This window comes from Bactrocera dorsalis, chromosome 5 (genome assembly GCF_023373825.1).
Source record: "Bactrocera dorsalis isolate Fly_Bdor chromosome 5, ASM2337382v1, whole genome shotgun sequence".
NCBI lineage: Eukaryota > Metazoa > Arthropoda > Insecta > Diptera > Tephritidae > Bactrocera > Bactrocera dorsalis.
In genome coordinates, this window is record NC_064307.1 from 6,125,659 (window position 1) to 6,143,869 (window position 18,211).

Sequence of the window (18,211 nt, forward strand, 5' to 3'; positions counted from 1 at the left end):
TTAAAGTAGCTAATTTGTGAGGTTATGAACCTTTTGCAGCCAACAGCATAGTTGCAGCGCCGCTCTCTCCCCAACGGCCGCTCTCTCCCTAACGACAAGCACAGAAGGCATCATTATACATTACGGCGGGAAATAAAATGCTTACAATTATTGCTTTTTTTGTTTTGTTTATAGGACAACAATGGAAATTGTGCACAAATTTTATACAGTTCTGCTATTATCCTGGCCATAAGGATGTGCTTCTAGGTATTCCATTGTAAAACAAGCTGCGTACAAAGTAAAGCATTGTGCTCGTACAATTCGAAGCGTTCCGCGGCTAGCGACGACGGTGGCAGCGAACTGTGAAGCATGAAGCACATATGACACATGGCCAGGTCGTTGAAATAAACAGTTGTGTATATATGTATATATAGTATACAGTATCGGTAGCTGATGATATTATATATATGTGCATTTAATTACTCTATAATAAACAGCGCATTTGTGCTATAATTAAGCCGAGTCTGCTGAAATGCTGAAAATAGAAAAGCGTCACCTACATATATGTATAAACAACAGTTAGAAATAACTGCAGCAATCAAACAGCGTGGCAGCAATTAAAATGTATTTGAGCACAAAAATGTGTTTTCGCGACATTTTCATCCCACGAAGAGTTAAAGTTGCCCCTTCATCGCTGTCGAAACCAGCCTGCACCCAAAGTGACTGCGATTGCGTCAGCGCATTCTCTGCTGGGTTTTGCTTCGTACAAATCCGTCATACCAGCAATTGTTCTATACCACATACATACACATATGTACCATCACATATGTGCATTCACGATTATCTGCTGTAAAAAGTAAGTGCACTACCATTTATTATGCGTCCGCCACTTGACTTCTGCACACGCCGATTTTCGTTGTTTCCATTATTCCCTCAGCATTATTATGATAATTGGAAAGGCAAACATTTCCACAACCGAAATTGTTTTAAAGTGCACTGCCACATGTGTGCGTGCGCTGCTCGGCATGCCGTTTTATTAACTAAATTGGGAAATTAAAAACTTTTAATTCCATTGAAATCGTTTGCAATTTCGTGTGAACTTGGCTGCGTGGCGATTTAATAATGAAACTATGGAGAACTTTGCACTTCCTTGTCATCTGTGTACTTATGCCAATTAAAAGTTCTGATACACTTCTGCTGAAATTTTTGTTTATTCTCGGTTAAAATGTTTTATGGTGGATGTAATAGATACTTATTTTAGTAGGAAGGCAATATTTATACTTATAAACATGCATATATGTATGAGGAATTGTATACCAATAATTTTACTCGCCGCTCATTACTATAAAATATTAATTTCCCTATAAAAATATCATTTGGTGGAACTTTTACCGTCGATTATACAATAAAAAACCAAATAATTCTGTTTTGATCTGTATTGACAAAGAACTACTTTCTCTATACAAAACTTTATTATCGCCTCGAAAATAGCAACCAGAGCCAATACAAGCTTGCCAAGGCGTAACCTAATTTACGATACACTTGTCGTAATCCTTTGCTGTAATGGCCTTTAGTGCCTTCAGCGCATTTAAGTTATTGCGGTTTCGTTCATTTTTGGACATATTTTCGCATATTTTCCTGGTCGCCACTTCGCCGTCATATTATAATCCAACGTTTCGTTACCAGTAGTGGCGAATAGTTGTTGCAACTCGACTTTGCTTTTGCAAAAGATGCTTGTTTTATTGTAGGAATCTATTCTTAAAACGCTTCCAACCCAAAACAGTAACCGAAATTCAGGTTTTTGGTAGGAAACTAGTATTAAAACGTTTCATACCCAAAACATTAACCAAAATGTGTTGAACCAATTCATAAGAGACCTTGAAATGCGTTCAAACAACAGTCAGGTCTACGTAACGAAATGGGCCCAGATTTTTATCCGACCAGAATGCTGCCGCTAAAACAAACAAGAAAAAAACAGAAAAGATCTTAAAATCATTTTCCATAATTTTAAAGTCACGACGACGATTTTCAATCACTATTTCTTTAAATTTTTAACTTTACCACCTTTAATATAGGTGTATGGACGAATCGAGGCAACATTTCGATGACTTAGCGATCTTCACTGTTTGTTTTCAGTCAATCCAATACTGGTGTCCATAACAAATCAGAACTTCTGCAACATTTTAAACGATTCAGAAGCCAAGATTCCATTATAAAAAAGCAAAGCGAACTAGTTGTTCACTTTTTTCCATGCTAAAAATTGGAAGATAAACTTTTCGCGTCGGAGCAGCTGCAAAATACACGCCAATTGAATTATGAAGACCAAACTGTACACGAACATAAAAAAGCTTGCACCAATCTGGAAAAAAATTATATCGATGGGGTTTGCGCGCGTAGGTAATAGGAAGCAGTCCGAATCATTCTTGAACAGTTGGTATATATTCTTAGGATATCTCAGAACTGTGGAATTATGCTGTATTCAAAAAATATATGCAAACAGCGGCAACTTAGCAAGATTATATCAATTTATTTTTGGGCACATACGTTTTAACCGGAATAGAAAATTTCTCAACGTAAATACCTTAATAGGCTAGTCAGTGAACAACGCAGAATCGTGGGTCGTGTCAGCTGGCACGACCTATCTTATGGGCGCAATGTAACTGAACAGGGAAAAACGCTACTCCCTTCTCTCTGACGTGACGATGACGATGACGTGAGAATCCGCGACATTTGGATTTTTGCCGTCACAAACGTCGCAGCTGATTGCTCTCTCACAACGCAGGGTTGCCAATATCGATATACTGCAGTAATTATCAACTTTTATAATTCAATTTGTTCAATATGTTTGAAATTTTCTTAAAACAACTCAAAATCAGAGTCGAATGCTATTATTTATAAATATATAAACTATTTTTGATAGTTTGTTTTCAGTTTTGATATTTTATATTGTAAAAAAATGTAATTGAAAACAAAGTTGTGCTCAAAACTATATATGCGTATTGGGCAATGGCAACATTGTTCAAATGAAAACAAATCAAAGATGGCTGATTTCTGCGTTTTTACCACGTTTTTTACTGTGCACACATTTTGCCGATAAGGAAGGAAAAGGAAGGAAGGGAGTAGCGTTTTTCACTGGCTAGCCTTTAAGGGGTCACAAGGGTTTCCTCGAGTAAAAAATAGCTTTTTTTTAAATATTTTTTCTCATATAAAAAATAAAATATTTTATTAGAATTTTTTATTGTTACTAACATACACTATTAACAAAGAAATTCTTAAATTTGTGGAAGCAAATATTTTAAGCTTGTCCATTGCGACGTCATTACCGGTGACCCTCGGAAAAAAGTTGAAAAAATACGTGTTTCAATTAAAACATAAACTTAGAACTTGCTACAAGGAAAATAAAACTGAAAATTGGAGTTTTGGCAGACATTTAAAAAAAAAAAAATTTCAGTGAAAATTTGTTGAAAACTCAGCCGTTGAGGCCTCATCTCCCTGGGTGTCTCACAAAAAAGTGATCTCGCCGTGGACAGCGTAACTTATTATTGGTTCATGTAAAATGAAAAGACCAAAAATATTTAGTAAGTGGATATAAAAATCTCGAGTTTGAACGAAGGAAACAAAAAAAATTAAAAAATTAAAATTTTAATTTTTTTTCAGACTTTGAACAGAAAATCTAATTTTTTGGTAAAATTTTCGCCATTTATCGGTTTAAAATATAAGTTGTGATGAAAATCGTGCTCTAAAATTCATCCTTCAATAACAGCTTAATTTTGATAAAATATTTATATCACGAAGATTGGTTGTGATGCCTCCCCTAATGATGTGCTTATTTTCAAGGTCCACTTGACGTGGTTTGACTCAAATATACATATGTATGTAGTTCTTGTTCAGGTCGAAGTGAATTCTTCGAGATTATTGGATAATAATAATCGATTGGATAATAACAATGAAAATGCTTTAATTAGTAACGGCTCATATCGAATACTCTATTGATAGAACTCAGTAGAGTTTAGTTAATGTAATTTGAGGGAACAATACAATTTTAGTCATATTTTTTCGAAAACCATTATTGTGCAGATTATTTACGAAAATCTTAAAGTATTATTCTATCTATTCTCAACTCATACATGTACATACATATTTACATTCATTTAATTAGTACCGCATAAAATTAGCATAACGGCTTATTAGTCATAAATTGCATGTAATTCTAATGCTTTGAGCATTTAGCTGCGGCTTTCATTTCATTATTTCGCAAATTTATCACATTATCGTCTACTCATTGTATTCATTAGACTGGTATGCTCGTAAATTTAGCACTAAGCATTTACATACTTATGTACAAACGTAGATATATTGGAGAGTGTGCCTGACTGACCTAGAGCAACAACGCTTTGGCTGAAATCTATTTTGTGTAATTAGTAACCGAGATATTAAACGTTTATATGGCTTATAGAGCACTTTGCCATGCCTTAATCTCTGCAGCGTTGGTGGCTGTGTGCTCGACGAGCTAATCCCATTAAATACATATGCTACAACTCTGTGAGTGTATGCATATACCGTTACTCATAGGAATGCGAATAAACTGTATATAATCGGAATGTTTTTTATAACTAAATGAAGCGTACGCTCACTTATTTAACGGTATAACAACAAATTAATTTTCATGCATCTATATATAATATAATACATATATATTTATCTGTGGAATGGTAAGATTAGTCATTAGGCTTGTGGCAACTTGTAGCATGTCGATAATTGTGGCGCTGTCAGTCTAGTAAATTTGCAGCTAGCAAAATATGCGAATGGTGTGTCATAGACGGTTATGCTAATATCCAAAGTTTTATATACTATATGTGTGTATGTAGACATACTTAGACGTAGTATACCTTAATATAATATATGTGCGTGCGTAAGTAGTTGTTGAGACAAGTCGCGTCTTGCTTTGAACGCTATTGATCGCCTCTTCATAGTCAAGTGATTACATACGATTTTACTCACCACTCACTCTCTCTGCCTCTCTTTCTATGTGTTGCCTTTGCAAACGCCATTGTACTTTCAGATATGACAGCGAAGCATTCGCGTGGATTCCTTCATTGTAAGTCAACTTTTTCCATAACAAATTTAATGAATATTTAATGAAAGTGTCCGGGGGGTACTTTTGCCAAGTAATGAAATGTGTATGTTATACTATGTAGTCTTATAAATATATCAAATAAGAGTCGTGTTATTTTACATGTATTACATATGTGATGTACGTGGGTATATAATATCGATTTATTGAACAATTTCTGCAGTTGTAAATATCAACTGCTGCAAAACGATGTAGATGATGTAGGCCGTATTTCGTTACTCTGACTGTGGTTTCCACATCCTTTTTGTCATACCAATGAAAGTGATATTTAATATGACGAAAGTTGCCTACATTTAGGCGCATAGTAAGCAAATAAGTTATATATTCGAAGAATTTATTTAATTAAAGTTTCCAAAATAATTAAAAATGTTTTAAGAAAGACAAATTATTTTTTTTTTTTAATTTTATTGACCCTTAGTCTTTAATATCTGTCAAGTTATGTTCGCCTACATAGACTTTCCAATATCAATACAGTTTTACAACCTACTATATTGTGAAAAAAGGTCTGTGAATATGTTTCATAAGATCCGTGATATATTATATATTTTTTTACCAAATTTTCCATCACTTGAAGTCTTGGAGGGCTGAACTTTTCAGATATTTATTCCTGCTCAGATAACAAATATGTAATACATTGTGACAAAACAGTACCCGGGAATAGTATTTTGTCGTCTGCAAAGTAATTTCCACCAGATGTAATACACTTATGCCAACGATTTTTCCAGTGCTCATGACCGCTTTTTGGAATGGCTTTCAGCTCCTTCAGCGAATTTTGTTTTATCTTTTCGATCGACTTAAAACGAGTTCCATTCCGATGATTGTTGACTTGTTTGAATTTCAAACTCATGTCTCCTTGGCGGCTATAATACACTCCATGACTGTATGAGATCTGTTAAAGTACTTTTTTCGAAAAGAAATCAGCTTTATCGAGACGAGTCGAGCAAGAACGCGTTTCATACTCAAAATATTCACCAAAATCATTTGAACGGACTCGTGAAATATGTCGAGCTCTCTTGCCATCTCTCTAATACTTGCCTGATGATTTTTAAGCACCATATCCGCTCCGCTTTTAATATTTCCATCATTTGAAGAGGTCGAAGGTTGTCCAGAACGAGGCGTGTCTTCAACGATCTCTCGCGCTTCTTTGAGGGCTTTGTACCACTCATTGGCTTATATTTTTGATAAAACTGAATCACCGTAAGTCTTTTCTATCATTCGCAATGATTCAGCACATGAAACTTAGTTAGAAATACCAAACTTGAGACAAATTCTTTGATCGATATTTTTATCCATTGTAAAAATGACAAAGCACTGCTGATGTGTATCAACTTAAGCAGCTGTACACAAACTGGTCAACAGATCGCGTTCATATTTGGCTTAGTTATTTAAGACAGCCCTATCAATTTAGCAAAATACATTTTTTTTTAATATCATATACCAGGGGAATTTGATTCCAATTTCCGGGTCCTTCTTTGTCACAATTTATATGTTTTCTCTGAAGTAAGTAATAGCAAATTTTTAGACTACTTACTTTATAAATAATTCCCTACGTTTATAATTTGCTTTTAGTGGAAATAATTATCCAAAACGAGCTTACATATTGTGGTGCCTTCTGCATCAACGGTATGTCTCTAGATAACGCTGAATTTCACCAAAGTTTTAATCCCACCTTCTGGTCCACTCCCTTTTTCGACAACCCTAGCCGTTTTATTTGCGCTGCATATTACATATTTACATATTTATATAAGTACTTATGTACATACATACATATTGTATGTGGAAATGTCAAATATTTATGTTATCCCTTAACGCGGTTTTCAGTTACATATTTTTCAACACATGCCATTTACATTTCTGTGGTTCAACACAACACGTGAGTATACTCTAACGCATACAAGCAAAAAACATGACACGAGCAACCGCATACAAATTTATATTTTTGTATGAAACAAAAAGTTGCATGAAATGTCGGGGAGTGTGTGTGCGTTTTGAAATATGCAAATTTCATTATCACTCCAATGTCTCAATACAGCAATCAATTTAGCATTCAATGCCTCGTACATAAACTCATATACGAGTATAATTTATGCTCTACAAATACATAAGTGTGTAACATACAGTTACAGTTACACACACGAACACAGCTGCGTCTCGTGCGGTTTTAATATTCCCTGGAGATTCTTGTTGCTTGTATGCGCCTTGTGATGTTTTAGGATAATGTGTAAGAGTTTGTTTAAAGAATTCTATTCATTAGTATGAATTTTGAAATATATGGATTAACTTTAAGCTGTGTTTAGCTAATGGATTTGAATACGTACATATATACCATATGTAGCAGTTTATCTGTATATTTTTTGAAATGGCTTATGCTATCCTGCAAAGTTGTGCCTAAAGCGATTTTGATTGATTGCGCTGAACGGCAGCATAAATCTAGTCTCATTTCCTAAAATTTTTCAGCGAAATTTTAAAATTTCGTTATTTTCTGAACACAGCGCGTATTATATTAATATTCTTTCATAGGCGTTTAACTTCGCTCTAAAATTTGGGTATCAATCGATTATTAAAAAAAATAGTAATAATGTCAACAACACAGCGTTTCATACCATGTTTGTTATGTAATTAGGGAACCTTATTCAAAATAACGGGGTTTTCATAGGGACGCTACAAAAGTAGACCAATATGGACTATAAATGACGCCATCTTTTCCCCGGTCTTTTGACATTTCTCTTCAGTAAGCTTTGCCATTTCATCATGGATAGATAAACGATCCAACAACTAGTCGAAATTATTAAAATTTACTACCAAAATTCGGAGTCAGTGGCCTCAATATTAAAAGCGCTATGTCCAATTTATGGTTGTCATAATCGTCCTGATCAACAAGCGTCTAGTGGCAAGATTTGAGTCCACAGGTTTACTACAAAATGTTCACGTGTCAGTGAGACAAAGCAGTGTCCGTAGTGTCGAGAGTATTGCTGCCGCTAGCGCATCAATTGAGGAAGACCAAATCAGTCTCTCACTCGTCGTTCTTAAGCGTTGGGCATTTCTGTGACGTCGTTGTGACGAATTTTGCGAAAATATCCTGGCCTACATTTTTACAAGATCAAATTGACGCAAGAACTGAAGCCGCTTAAGCACCAGAATCGTCGTAAGTTCTTGAATTGCTCTGAGCAACAACTTGAAAATTATTAGGATTTCCATTGAAAAATCATTTTCAGCGATGAGCCTCATTTCTGGTTGAATGCCTTCGTCAATAAGCGAAGTATGCACTGTTAGTCAGGCAGTAATCCACACGTACTCCATGAGTTATCTTTACAATCCAAAAAAATTACGGATTGGTGCGGTTTATGGGGCGGCGGCGTCATTGACCTGTACTTCTTCCGTGATGATCAATACCGGTGCGTTTCTGTGATTGGGAATCGCTACCGCTCAATGAAAAAGGAATATTTTTGCCCAATTTGAATGATATGGACTTGGACAATATGTGGTTCCAACAGGACGGCACCATAAGCCACACAGTGAATGTCACAATCGATTTATTGAAAACCAAGTTGGTTGCACGTGTTATCTCCAGAAATGGCTTAGTCGACTGGCCGCCTCGGTCGTGCGATTTGAAGCTGTTATACTTCTATTTCCTGCGGGGCTACGTCAAGTCTATGATCTATATCAACAAGCCAGCGCCGATTGATGAACTTCGTACGAATATTGAACGTGAAAACCGTCGAAAATTGGGTTCAGCGTCTGGACTTCTGCAAGCGTGCCCGTGGTGGCCATGCAAAAGAAATTGAGTTCCATACGTACATAATGGCATCGAATGTACACACAGGTGTACAGGTGTCACAGGAATAACGAATTTCATTGATATCCCTAACCGTTTTTTGGTTTTCTAGCGCTCTTATTGAAAAACCCGTTTCTAACAAATGCGCCTCAAAATCTTGTTTTAGGACTTAATTACGCTTATCTTAAGGATTTTTACGCATACATTTCACTACATTACTCTAGAATAAGCTTAGCAATTTGAAACTGCGGCCACAAGCAATAACAGCTAAAGTGACTTAAGAGACTTTTGAGAAAACTTCTTTCTATTTCTATTGGTAAAAACTTAGCTAAAATATATTAAAAATTTTCTAAGTATATTTTTTCATTATAAGACTAGCATAGTATTTGCAGCTACCGTAGCGCAGTCTACTAAGTCGACTTAGGTCGTTATTGCTTATGATCGCTGCTATAAATACTAAAAGCTATGTGAGTGCAGGCATTCTATCAATTTAATTGCTTTACTCCAGCTACGCAAGCGTTTAAGTAATTCTTCTTGGAATCTCATTTTATAGCCGATGAAGAAATTAGCGATAAGGCATCGACGTGTGGGAAGCTGCTGATATTCTTATCCGTTGGACTTGTCATACTCACGTTGCCGTTCAGCTTGTTCGTGTGCTTTAAGGTAAGTGCCAACATTCAGGATATAACATTCATATATACATACCATATATATATGTATATATATACATCCGCACGTAAATATTGTTGTAGTTGTGTGTTGGTTTGTGCTTGCAGCTGCTCTGAAATGCGCATTAGAAGCGATATTAAGTTCAGCAGCGACGCAGCTTGCATGCCACAGCAGTTGAGGCAATCAAAGTGGCAAAGCAGCAAATAAATGGAATAATAAATGATTTTTACACCTTTTGTAATGGCTGCATTCAGCAACGTGCCACCTGCAAGGTGCAAGCAAGCAGCAGGCAGCAGCCGGCAGCTGCTCTAACAATCATTTATTTTATTGCATTGCAGTTCTATCTGTCTGCTGCGCTATTGTTCGGTTGTTCGGCTGTCGTTGCAACTTGCCTAACTGCGCGCACACACTCACACTCACACACAATTGCAAAAGATCCTTCTCAAATAACTTTGCCATTCGGGCGCATAATTTTTCTTATTATCCACTGCTTGTTCCTCTGCGTCTTCTTATTTCATTTTTACTTTTTCCTCTTTCTAAATTACAGGTAGTACAGGAATATGAACGCGCTGTTATTTTTCGTTTGGGCCGTCTTATGCAGGGCGGCGCCAAGGGTCCCGGTGAGTATGCACAGAACTTTTATTGTTGTTGGTAGATAATAATGCAGGAATGGTAACCAAGCACAAGTGCAAAGGAAAATGCTTGGAACATGTTTGAACACTGCATATATTGGGTAGTCGAAAAAGTCTTTTCGTATTTTGTCAGTAGATGTCGTTGCAGTCATACTTATATCTCCAGTGCTACCAATCACATTGTGCCATACCATAAAGTGTTGGAAGGAAGGTGAAACTTAACAAGATTGACGTCGCGAAAGGTTATACTGAGTGTTTGGTGGAATTGAAAAAGAATCATCCACTATGAGCTGATCCAGCCTGGTCGAACGATTGATTTTACATTTTACAACTGATGAGATTGAAGCAAGAAATCGGAAAAAAAACGGCCAGAACCGATCAACAGAAAGGGCTTCGTCTTCCATCAGGACAAACTAGGAGAGCTTGGCTGGAAAGTTTTGATGCATCCACCATATAGCACTGACCTTGCACCATTGGACTACCATTTATTTCGGTCAATGCAGAACTCCCTTAATGGAGTAAATTTGGCTTCAAGAGAAGCTTGTGGAAATTACTTGTCGCAGTTTTTCACCGGGAATCCAGAAAAGTTTTACACTGAAGGAATAATGTCTCTAGCAAGAAATGGCAGAAAATGGTCGACCAAAATGATAGGTATTTGGTTCAACGAAAGTTCATACAAAAAGACTTTTTCGACTACCCATTATAAGTTGGAATATTACACTAAGCTATAACGAAATGGGACTGTTAGCTGGTTTGATGACGCTAGAACTATTTTCGACATTTTATAAGAAGTAGCTATTTACTCTACACAATAGTGTCTTCAGTATTCTCTCTATATATTTCCAATTTGAGTTCAATTATCAAGTGGTTTTGCCTAAGGAACCCCATTCCTTCGAGGAAAATAACAGCAGCGACATTCAAGACCAACGCCTGCATCGGAAAAACCGAACTAGCTTTTTATATTTTCTATGGTCTACAACAAAAACAAAAATCGAGAATATCATGGCTCAAAGTGGGCCAAAGTAAACTCCAAACTCCAAGTAAACTCAAACGCAGTTAAAGCTGTTGAGAGCAGGACCGGGTCAAAATTATGAATTTTTCACAAACAATAAGAACTCACGCAGGCCTCTCCTCGCTAGAGTAAGCCTTGTTCAAAGAGTGACAGTGACGCTTTCTCTGCTGTTGTCAAGAAAATATTTCACTTTACGAATGCAATTTCCTACAGGGTCACTAGCTACACATTTTCAAAATTCGCAAGGCGCTGCAAGTGTGTGTATATGTGGTTGTGTGTGTGTGTGTGTGTCACGTACTCGCATATTGTCATCGACAACAGCTGCCACTGTTGCGGCTGCAGGAGCGCAATGGCAATTTGTGTTAATTGCAGCACTTGATCCAATTCTTCATCGTTTACGAGGCGGCGCGAAGCAGCACAGCCAACATACGTTTGTGGTGGAAAGTTTTGTTTGCCGTTCGCCTGCAACGGCACTTTCCGCGCCCGCTTAGTAGCTTGCGAGAAGCCAAGCACACATATCACTACAAACACACACACACACGCATACGTTTACATTACGGCAGGCAAGATGTCACAACGCCACATGGCTGTACACACACACATACAAACTGGGTTGCAGCGTTGCATTCAAGCGACACTTTCATGGCGATGTGTGTGTGGGTGTTGTATTTGCCGTTGCCTTGTCATGCACGCATTGCATTTATTCTCACCGCCTTTGTTGTGTGGCGAAAGTGGTTGTTGTTGCTGCTGTTTCTGCTGTTGCAGTTGTTAGCGTTCGTGCCGAAGCCGTTAGGCGCGCTGCAAGAGCAATGTTCGCACCGCTGTGATTCTTTTTCGCGTCCTTGTTGTACTTGGTTGGCCCGGATGTTGGCGCTGGTGTCGCAGCTGCCGTTGCCGGGGCTGCGTAGGACGCTGGGCGGGGCGCTACCGCAAAGTAGTTCTGCTCAATTGGCCACAAAAGCATAAATTGCGCACATTTTAGTGTCAAATGTGTCAAATGGAAATTTTCTAAAGAAAGGTCGCTAGCAAACGCTTGAGGTTCTTACCGTAGTTGTTGTTGCTGTTGTTCGTACTTTTTCTTTGTCTAATTAATTTTAATTGCATAAATTATGGCGAACTGTTATTTTAAGGTGTGAAATTATGTAGTTTGAGGGCAAAGGTGGCTGCTTGCTGTCCTTTATAAGCCAGGATTTTGCTTTTCCGAGCTTGAAATTGTTTGCTCTGGAAAGTGTAACGTAGAACAAAGGTAGATAATTTTTGAAAATAAGAAAAATAATTATTGTGCAATGAAACCCGTTAGCAGCGAAAGATAAAATAACAAAAATGAAGGGAAAAATAAATTTCGTGCGAACTGAATTCGGCACGAAAAGTATCATGCTTGCGTTTTTAAGGGTTATTTCGACCTTAAATCGAAAAAAAATAATTTAAAATAAATTTCTATCGCAATTTCTAACAATTCTTTCCTGTAAAAATTATTTTAATTGCTCTGCACTTTCAGGCATCTTCTTTATCTTACCATGCATTGACTCGTACGCCCGCGTGGACTTGCGTACCCGCACCTATGACGTGCCACCACAGGAGGTAAGTACGAAAAAAGCCGCAAAACTTTGCATTCACAGCCAATGCTTTCAAAACACTGCTTTTACTGTGGTATTCAGCTGCAATTCGTTGCAGTTGAAACATTTCGCATAGGAAAAAAGTAAAAATAAAATATGCAAAAGTTCACTGATTCGCCTAAAAGTGATATTTAATTATTTCTTACTGAAAATATAAGAGAAAAAAATAATTAAATATTTTTATTGCAAAGTTAAGTAAGCAAAAGAGTTTCTTAGTAGAACATGTAGAAAGACTCATGTGCACATGCACACATACACACATACTCGTCAACTGTTAAGTGTACACGCCATCAAAGAACAACGCATCCACTCATGTTGAATGTTACTCATACGCCACCGGTTACAAGCCAACACATTTTTCTCAAAACACAGACACTGTTAATTTTTCGAAAATATTTTAATTTATGGAGTTCGCTTTTTGTTTTTATGCATAAATACCGTTATAATTAATTCAAGTAAATAAATTTTCAATCCAGAAATATTATTTTGTTTTATTTTTTATTGTCTTTACATAATTAGAAATTTCTTTTTCGTTATTTGGATACAAAAATTTTATCTAGTTTTTATGAAAAAGCAACTTAACTAAACCGATAATTTCTTTCTTGGAGAAAGTTAGTGCTGTTTTGATTTTTTTGTAATTTTTTTTTTTTTTTTACATTTATAGAAAAAATTTCACATTTATTTATTTGATTAGCCATATTTTTGCTGACTGCTTAATTTTGTATTTTCTTTGTTGTAATATTTTTTTTTTTAATTTATTACTTGTTCATTATGCCAAGCAACCAGCAGCACGTGAACACCACTTTTAGTTTTATTGTTTCGTTGTTTCGTTTATCAATTTCCTTCCACTAATTGAATCGTTATAAACACTTTTTGAATTTTCATTTATTCATGGCGGTTAGCTGGTGTTTATGATATTAAATGGTTAATTTAACTGTAAATACACACACTCACACTAACACATATTAAAACAGTGCATGTCAGTGTGTTAGTTTCTGTGTTCTTTCCACCACTCCCGCATTTTTGCGTCTATTTGTATTGTATTTTCTCATATATACATATATACTATATTTAAATATTTATTGTTGTTGTATAATATAACACATTCTAAATACAAATTCAGAATTTTTAATAACTTCAATTGATCATTATGATGTAATTAATTTGGTTTATTGATTATTTGATTTTTCAACGAATTTTAATTAATTTTGTGGCATTTCAAATAAACAATTTTTACGTGTTTATATCGCATTAATTATTATGTGTATTGTTTTTGTTATTTTTGAAATTTAATCGCAAAATTTTGTTAAATTTAGTGCCAGTATAAGCATAGGTACGGTGTCTACGCTAGTAAATAATAGGTCTAAACACTACTGCGTTCAAATTGTGGCATCTATTCCAGTTCCCACTATTTAGCGCAGTTCCTAATTATCGATAAAGACCTATTAGAATTATAAAGTTGAAACTAAAAGCCAGACAAAAGCACCTTTGACTAAATCCTTTACTGGCGTAGACACCGCTTATGCGACTATAGTCGAGTTAACAACAGCGCACCAGTCGTTTCTTCTCTTCGCTACGTGGCGCCAATTGGATATTCCATGCGAAGCCAGTTTCTCTACCTGGGGCTTTCCAACGGAGTGGAATTCTTCCTCTTCCTCTGCTTTTCCCAGCGGGTATTGCCTCGAATACTTTCAGAGCTGGAGTCTTTTCGTCCGTTTGAATTTTTAGAGGTTTCAAATAGTTTATCTCGATTTCCGGCAAAACTCTTAGTCCTACACAAAAATATTGCATGGCAATATTGTAGGTATTGAAATGATCTTTAACTTTTGTTAGCAGACTTTTTTCACATAACCTCAAAATTTATATGAAAAATTCAAATTTTTGAAATTTTTTTTCATTATGCACAAAAAAAAATTTCTTTCCTGAAATTTGGTGTAAACTAGCCTTCTTTTGTTCCAAACACAGATCGCCTCTTTCGCTTAATGTTTGTTATTTTATTTTTCGTTTGAGATGTGTTTCATCCGACAATGATAATTTTTATTCACAATTGAAAAACTGTTCCTTTTGTAACTTGAATTCTACAATTAACACAAGTACATTACGGTACTTTTTCAAGCTAAAAGAATAGTATTGTATTGTTGTATTAGCAGCTAAATGGTTCAATAGAATGACAATCTCTGTTGTATTTGAGATAAAATACAAATTCATCAAAATTAAAGTCGAGCGTTCAGCAAGCGATTGAGGCGAACTTTCTTGAATATCTTTACCATATCAGAAAATCTACTCCGTGAAGAAACTAACAAACTGTCTGTCCACTTGAAGAGAGTTGCTTCAATCACACTAACAATTCATCAATCAAAAGTAAAATCCTGTGAGAGAGTCAGTTCATGAGTTAATATGTTTTTGCATTTAGGTTTAGAAAAATCGTAAGAAACTATTTTGTGAAGCATTCAAAATTCTACAAAATGAATGAAACGAGCTATATTTTTTAATAGTTGGAAGTGAGAAATGAATTTTTCGACTTGATAAAAAGAAGAATTAGAAAACTGTAAGGTGGTGCATCTTTCCGTTACCATTAAGCGCTAATAATTAGAGAAGGCTTCTAAAAGAACCTAGTTTTCAGCATACCAAGCGAATACAAAATTTTAAATTTTTTTCTACCCACCCTAATATGTAATGTAGGAGCTAATAATTAGAGAATTTTTTTTAGAAGTGTCTAAAACCTAGTTTTCAGAAAACCAAGCGAGTACGACATATTCGATTTTTTTTGACCCACCCTAATATTGTACATATACACATATATTGTATATATACCACCTCTTAGAGTATAAAAAGCTGCGTCTTTTCACTTGAACGCCAGGCAGACTATTATTTATCTAACCATTGAAATCATTAAAATATTTAATTTTATTTCATTAATCAACTTTTTATTGCAATTAACACTTTATATGTATTTTCAATTTTCAACATCATTTAAATATTAAATATTTTAAATTTTCACCATCATAACTATAAATATTGCGTTTTTTCGTATTAACTTTAAATATCTACTATATACCACCGCATATTGCATATTGTTATCTCTACTTCTCTTCCTCTTCCACTGTTTTTAATAATTCGAAATATGGTTTCCTCAAATCCAGTAAATGTGTTGCTGCAACTGCGTTTTTAACCGTTATTGCTTAATTACATACATACATACGACACATAGAAGTATGCTTTGAGTCGGTTTCCCTCGTTCCCCCACCACCACCACTTGGTTACATATGTACAAAACATGCTCGCATACACTTATATTGTTGAAGTTTTCCCACTTCCCCAGCAAAAGATAAAAATGGTTTGGAAAACGCGTCGTAAACGAATATTGTTTTTGAATATGCCTTATCTGTTTTTGTTTAAGTTTTTGTTGTTGACCACATCGCAAGCAGACGAAACGAAAAAAACGCGCAAATGTTGAAACTTTATGTTGCATTTTTGCCTGAAGTGCACACCAAGCACGCCGTTATTGAGCGCACACACATGTCCATACGTGTGTGTTTATGTGTGTGAATGTTTGTGCACCAATCCACCAGCTGCATGCCGAAAACAAAACTGATGCACAAATGAAATCTGTAACGAAATTCCGAAGCAAATAAAAACGAAGCGAAGATTAATAAAAGTCGAAAGAAAACCAAAATACGAGTACAGACAAAAACAAAAAACGCCATACATGGCCACACAGTGGGCGAAAAAAGCTCAGCATTTTTGTATTGACAAATGCTGTCACAGCCACACACACTGCCGCGCTGCCATCAGCCGCAGCCAAAGCAAACAAGCCAAGGCGGGACAGCAAGCGCAGCAACGCTGATTACAAGAAGAAATTTCCTTCTTTTGCGCTGCGCTTTTTGTTGTTGCTGCTGTTTTCAGCACACTTAGCTGGCGCTTGCAGTTGGTGGTGTAAATCTGTGCGAGTGCATCTGCTGGCAACTGGCAGTCAAGTGGCAGCGTCGAAGCTACATTTTCGCCTGAGACAAAAACGGGCACGAAAACCTTAAGAGAAAATAATCGCCAACAGTAAAAAGCGAAATCTATGCACAACAACACTTATCTGCCTGGCATAAAGACACTTCTTCGAAACTAAGCGATTTACGAAAAAGCCATATCCAGTCAAAAGTTTGACTAGTGTTGGTGATAGTTGTTGTGGCAGGGCGCTCCAAATCTTTATCGGCACAGCGCCATATTTTTCACACCCACTGTTATGAAGGGTGCAGTAAAAATTAAAGCGTGCAATAAATGCCACGAAGTAAGCGATAGAAACAGTGGCTACACTAAGTGTCAGAAATAGGTGCACAGTGAGGATTATTTGTTAAGAGTACATATATTCCTTTGTAGTGAAAAAATGTAGAAATAATTATGTTAGACAAATTTATCAAACAAAAATTTTATTTGGAAGCAAAATTATTGGAAGTACAAAAACGTTATTTTTATTCATAAAATTACTTAAAATTTGGAATTTTCTTACATAACTAAAGCTTACCTAAACTCACAACATATTCGATTTTATACCCTAAACAGGATATATTAAATTTGTAATACCTAAAAAGAAACGTCAGACATCCCATAAAATAAATATATAAATAATGAGCATGGCGAGCTGAGTCGATTTGGTCATGATCGTCTGTCTGTATATACCCAAACTAGTCATTTCTCTGCAAGGAGCTGCTGATTTGTCGAAACTGCCGATATCGGATCACTGTAGCATATATTTAGCTGCATAGAAACTGAACGATCGAAATCAAGTTCAATCGTCGAAAATAACTTCCCACAACATCTTCGTTCATACCGACATTATTTTATTTTTTATAATTTTTTTGTGAAAATATAATGAAAAGAGAATTCGAATTTGAATTTGTGCACTTGCTTTTGACGACCACTGTACCCGCCGTTGCATTCGCTGGCACTTTGCGATAAGCGAGTGTGCGAAAAACAACATTAAGTACAAGTTTTTGCTGAAGTTGCTGCTTTTGTTTTCGATTTCTACCATTTTTTATTGCGTTAAAACTCCTTTTGCCCCCTTATTATTTCCCTTTGAATCTCTGCTGTCCTTTAGTTAGTATCGTACACGTTGTTTTAATGCTGCGACACAGTTTTTATCCCCGCCAGAATGAAGTTAGCAGAAACCAAACCAAATTTATCAAATACACTCATTTGTTGTTGTTCCATTTATGTACGACATATAGTACTAAAAAAAAAATTATTGAAAATGAAAAAATAATAACAACAATAATAATAAAACATATTACAATTTGCATAGTAATTCTCAGACTCACTTAGTGTTAGTCACACTTAGCTGAAACATGAAAATATTAAAACCAAAACGAAAATGAACAGAAAAATAAAGACAAGCTCTTGTGA

The 18,211-nt window shown here is 35.8% G+C and overlaps 1 protein-coding gene across 21 annotated transcripts in view; it reads left to right on the forward strand.

The window, feature by feature from the left end:
• Window positions 1-18,211, forward strand: part of LOC105233514 (band 7 protein AGAP004871) — a 104,848-nt gene that overhangs the window by 63,952 nt on the left and 22,685 nt on the right. For 15 of the 21 annotated variants that reach the window (XM_049456891.1, XM_049456893.1, XM_049456894.1 and 12 more), the window contains 3 exons: window positions 9,442-9,551; window positions 10,105-10,177; window positions 12,700-12,782. In XM_049456891.1, the coding sequence (XP_049312848.1) occupies window positions 9,442-9,551; window positions 10,105-10,177; window positions 12,700-12,782 (266 nt within the window). Of the gene's footprint in view, window positions 1-5,041; window positions 5,078-9,441; window positions 9,552-10,104; window positions 10,178-12,699; window positions 12,783-18,211 lie in introns of all 21 variants that reach the window. The other 6 variants (XM_049456889.1, XM_049456890.1, XM_029553505.2 and 3 more) reach the window with 1 other exon arrangement.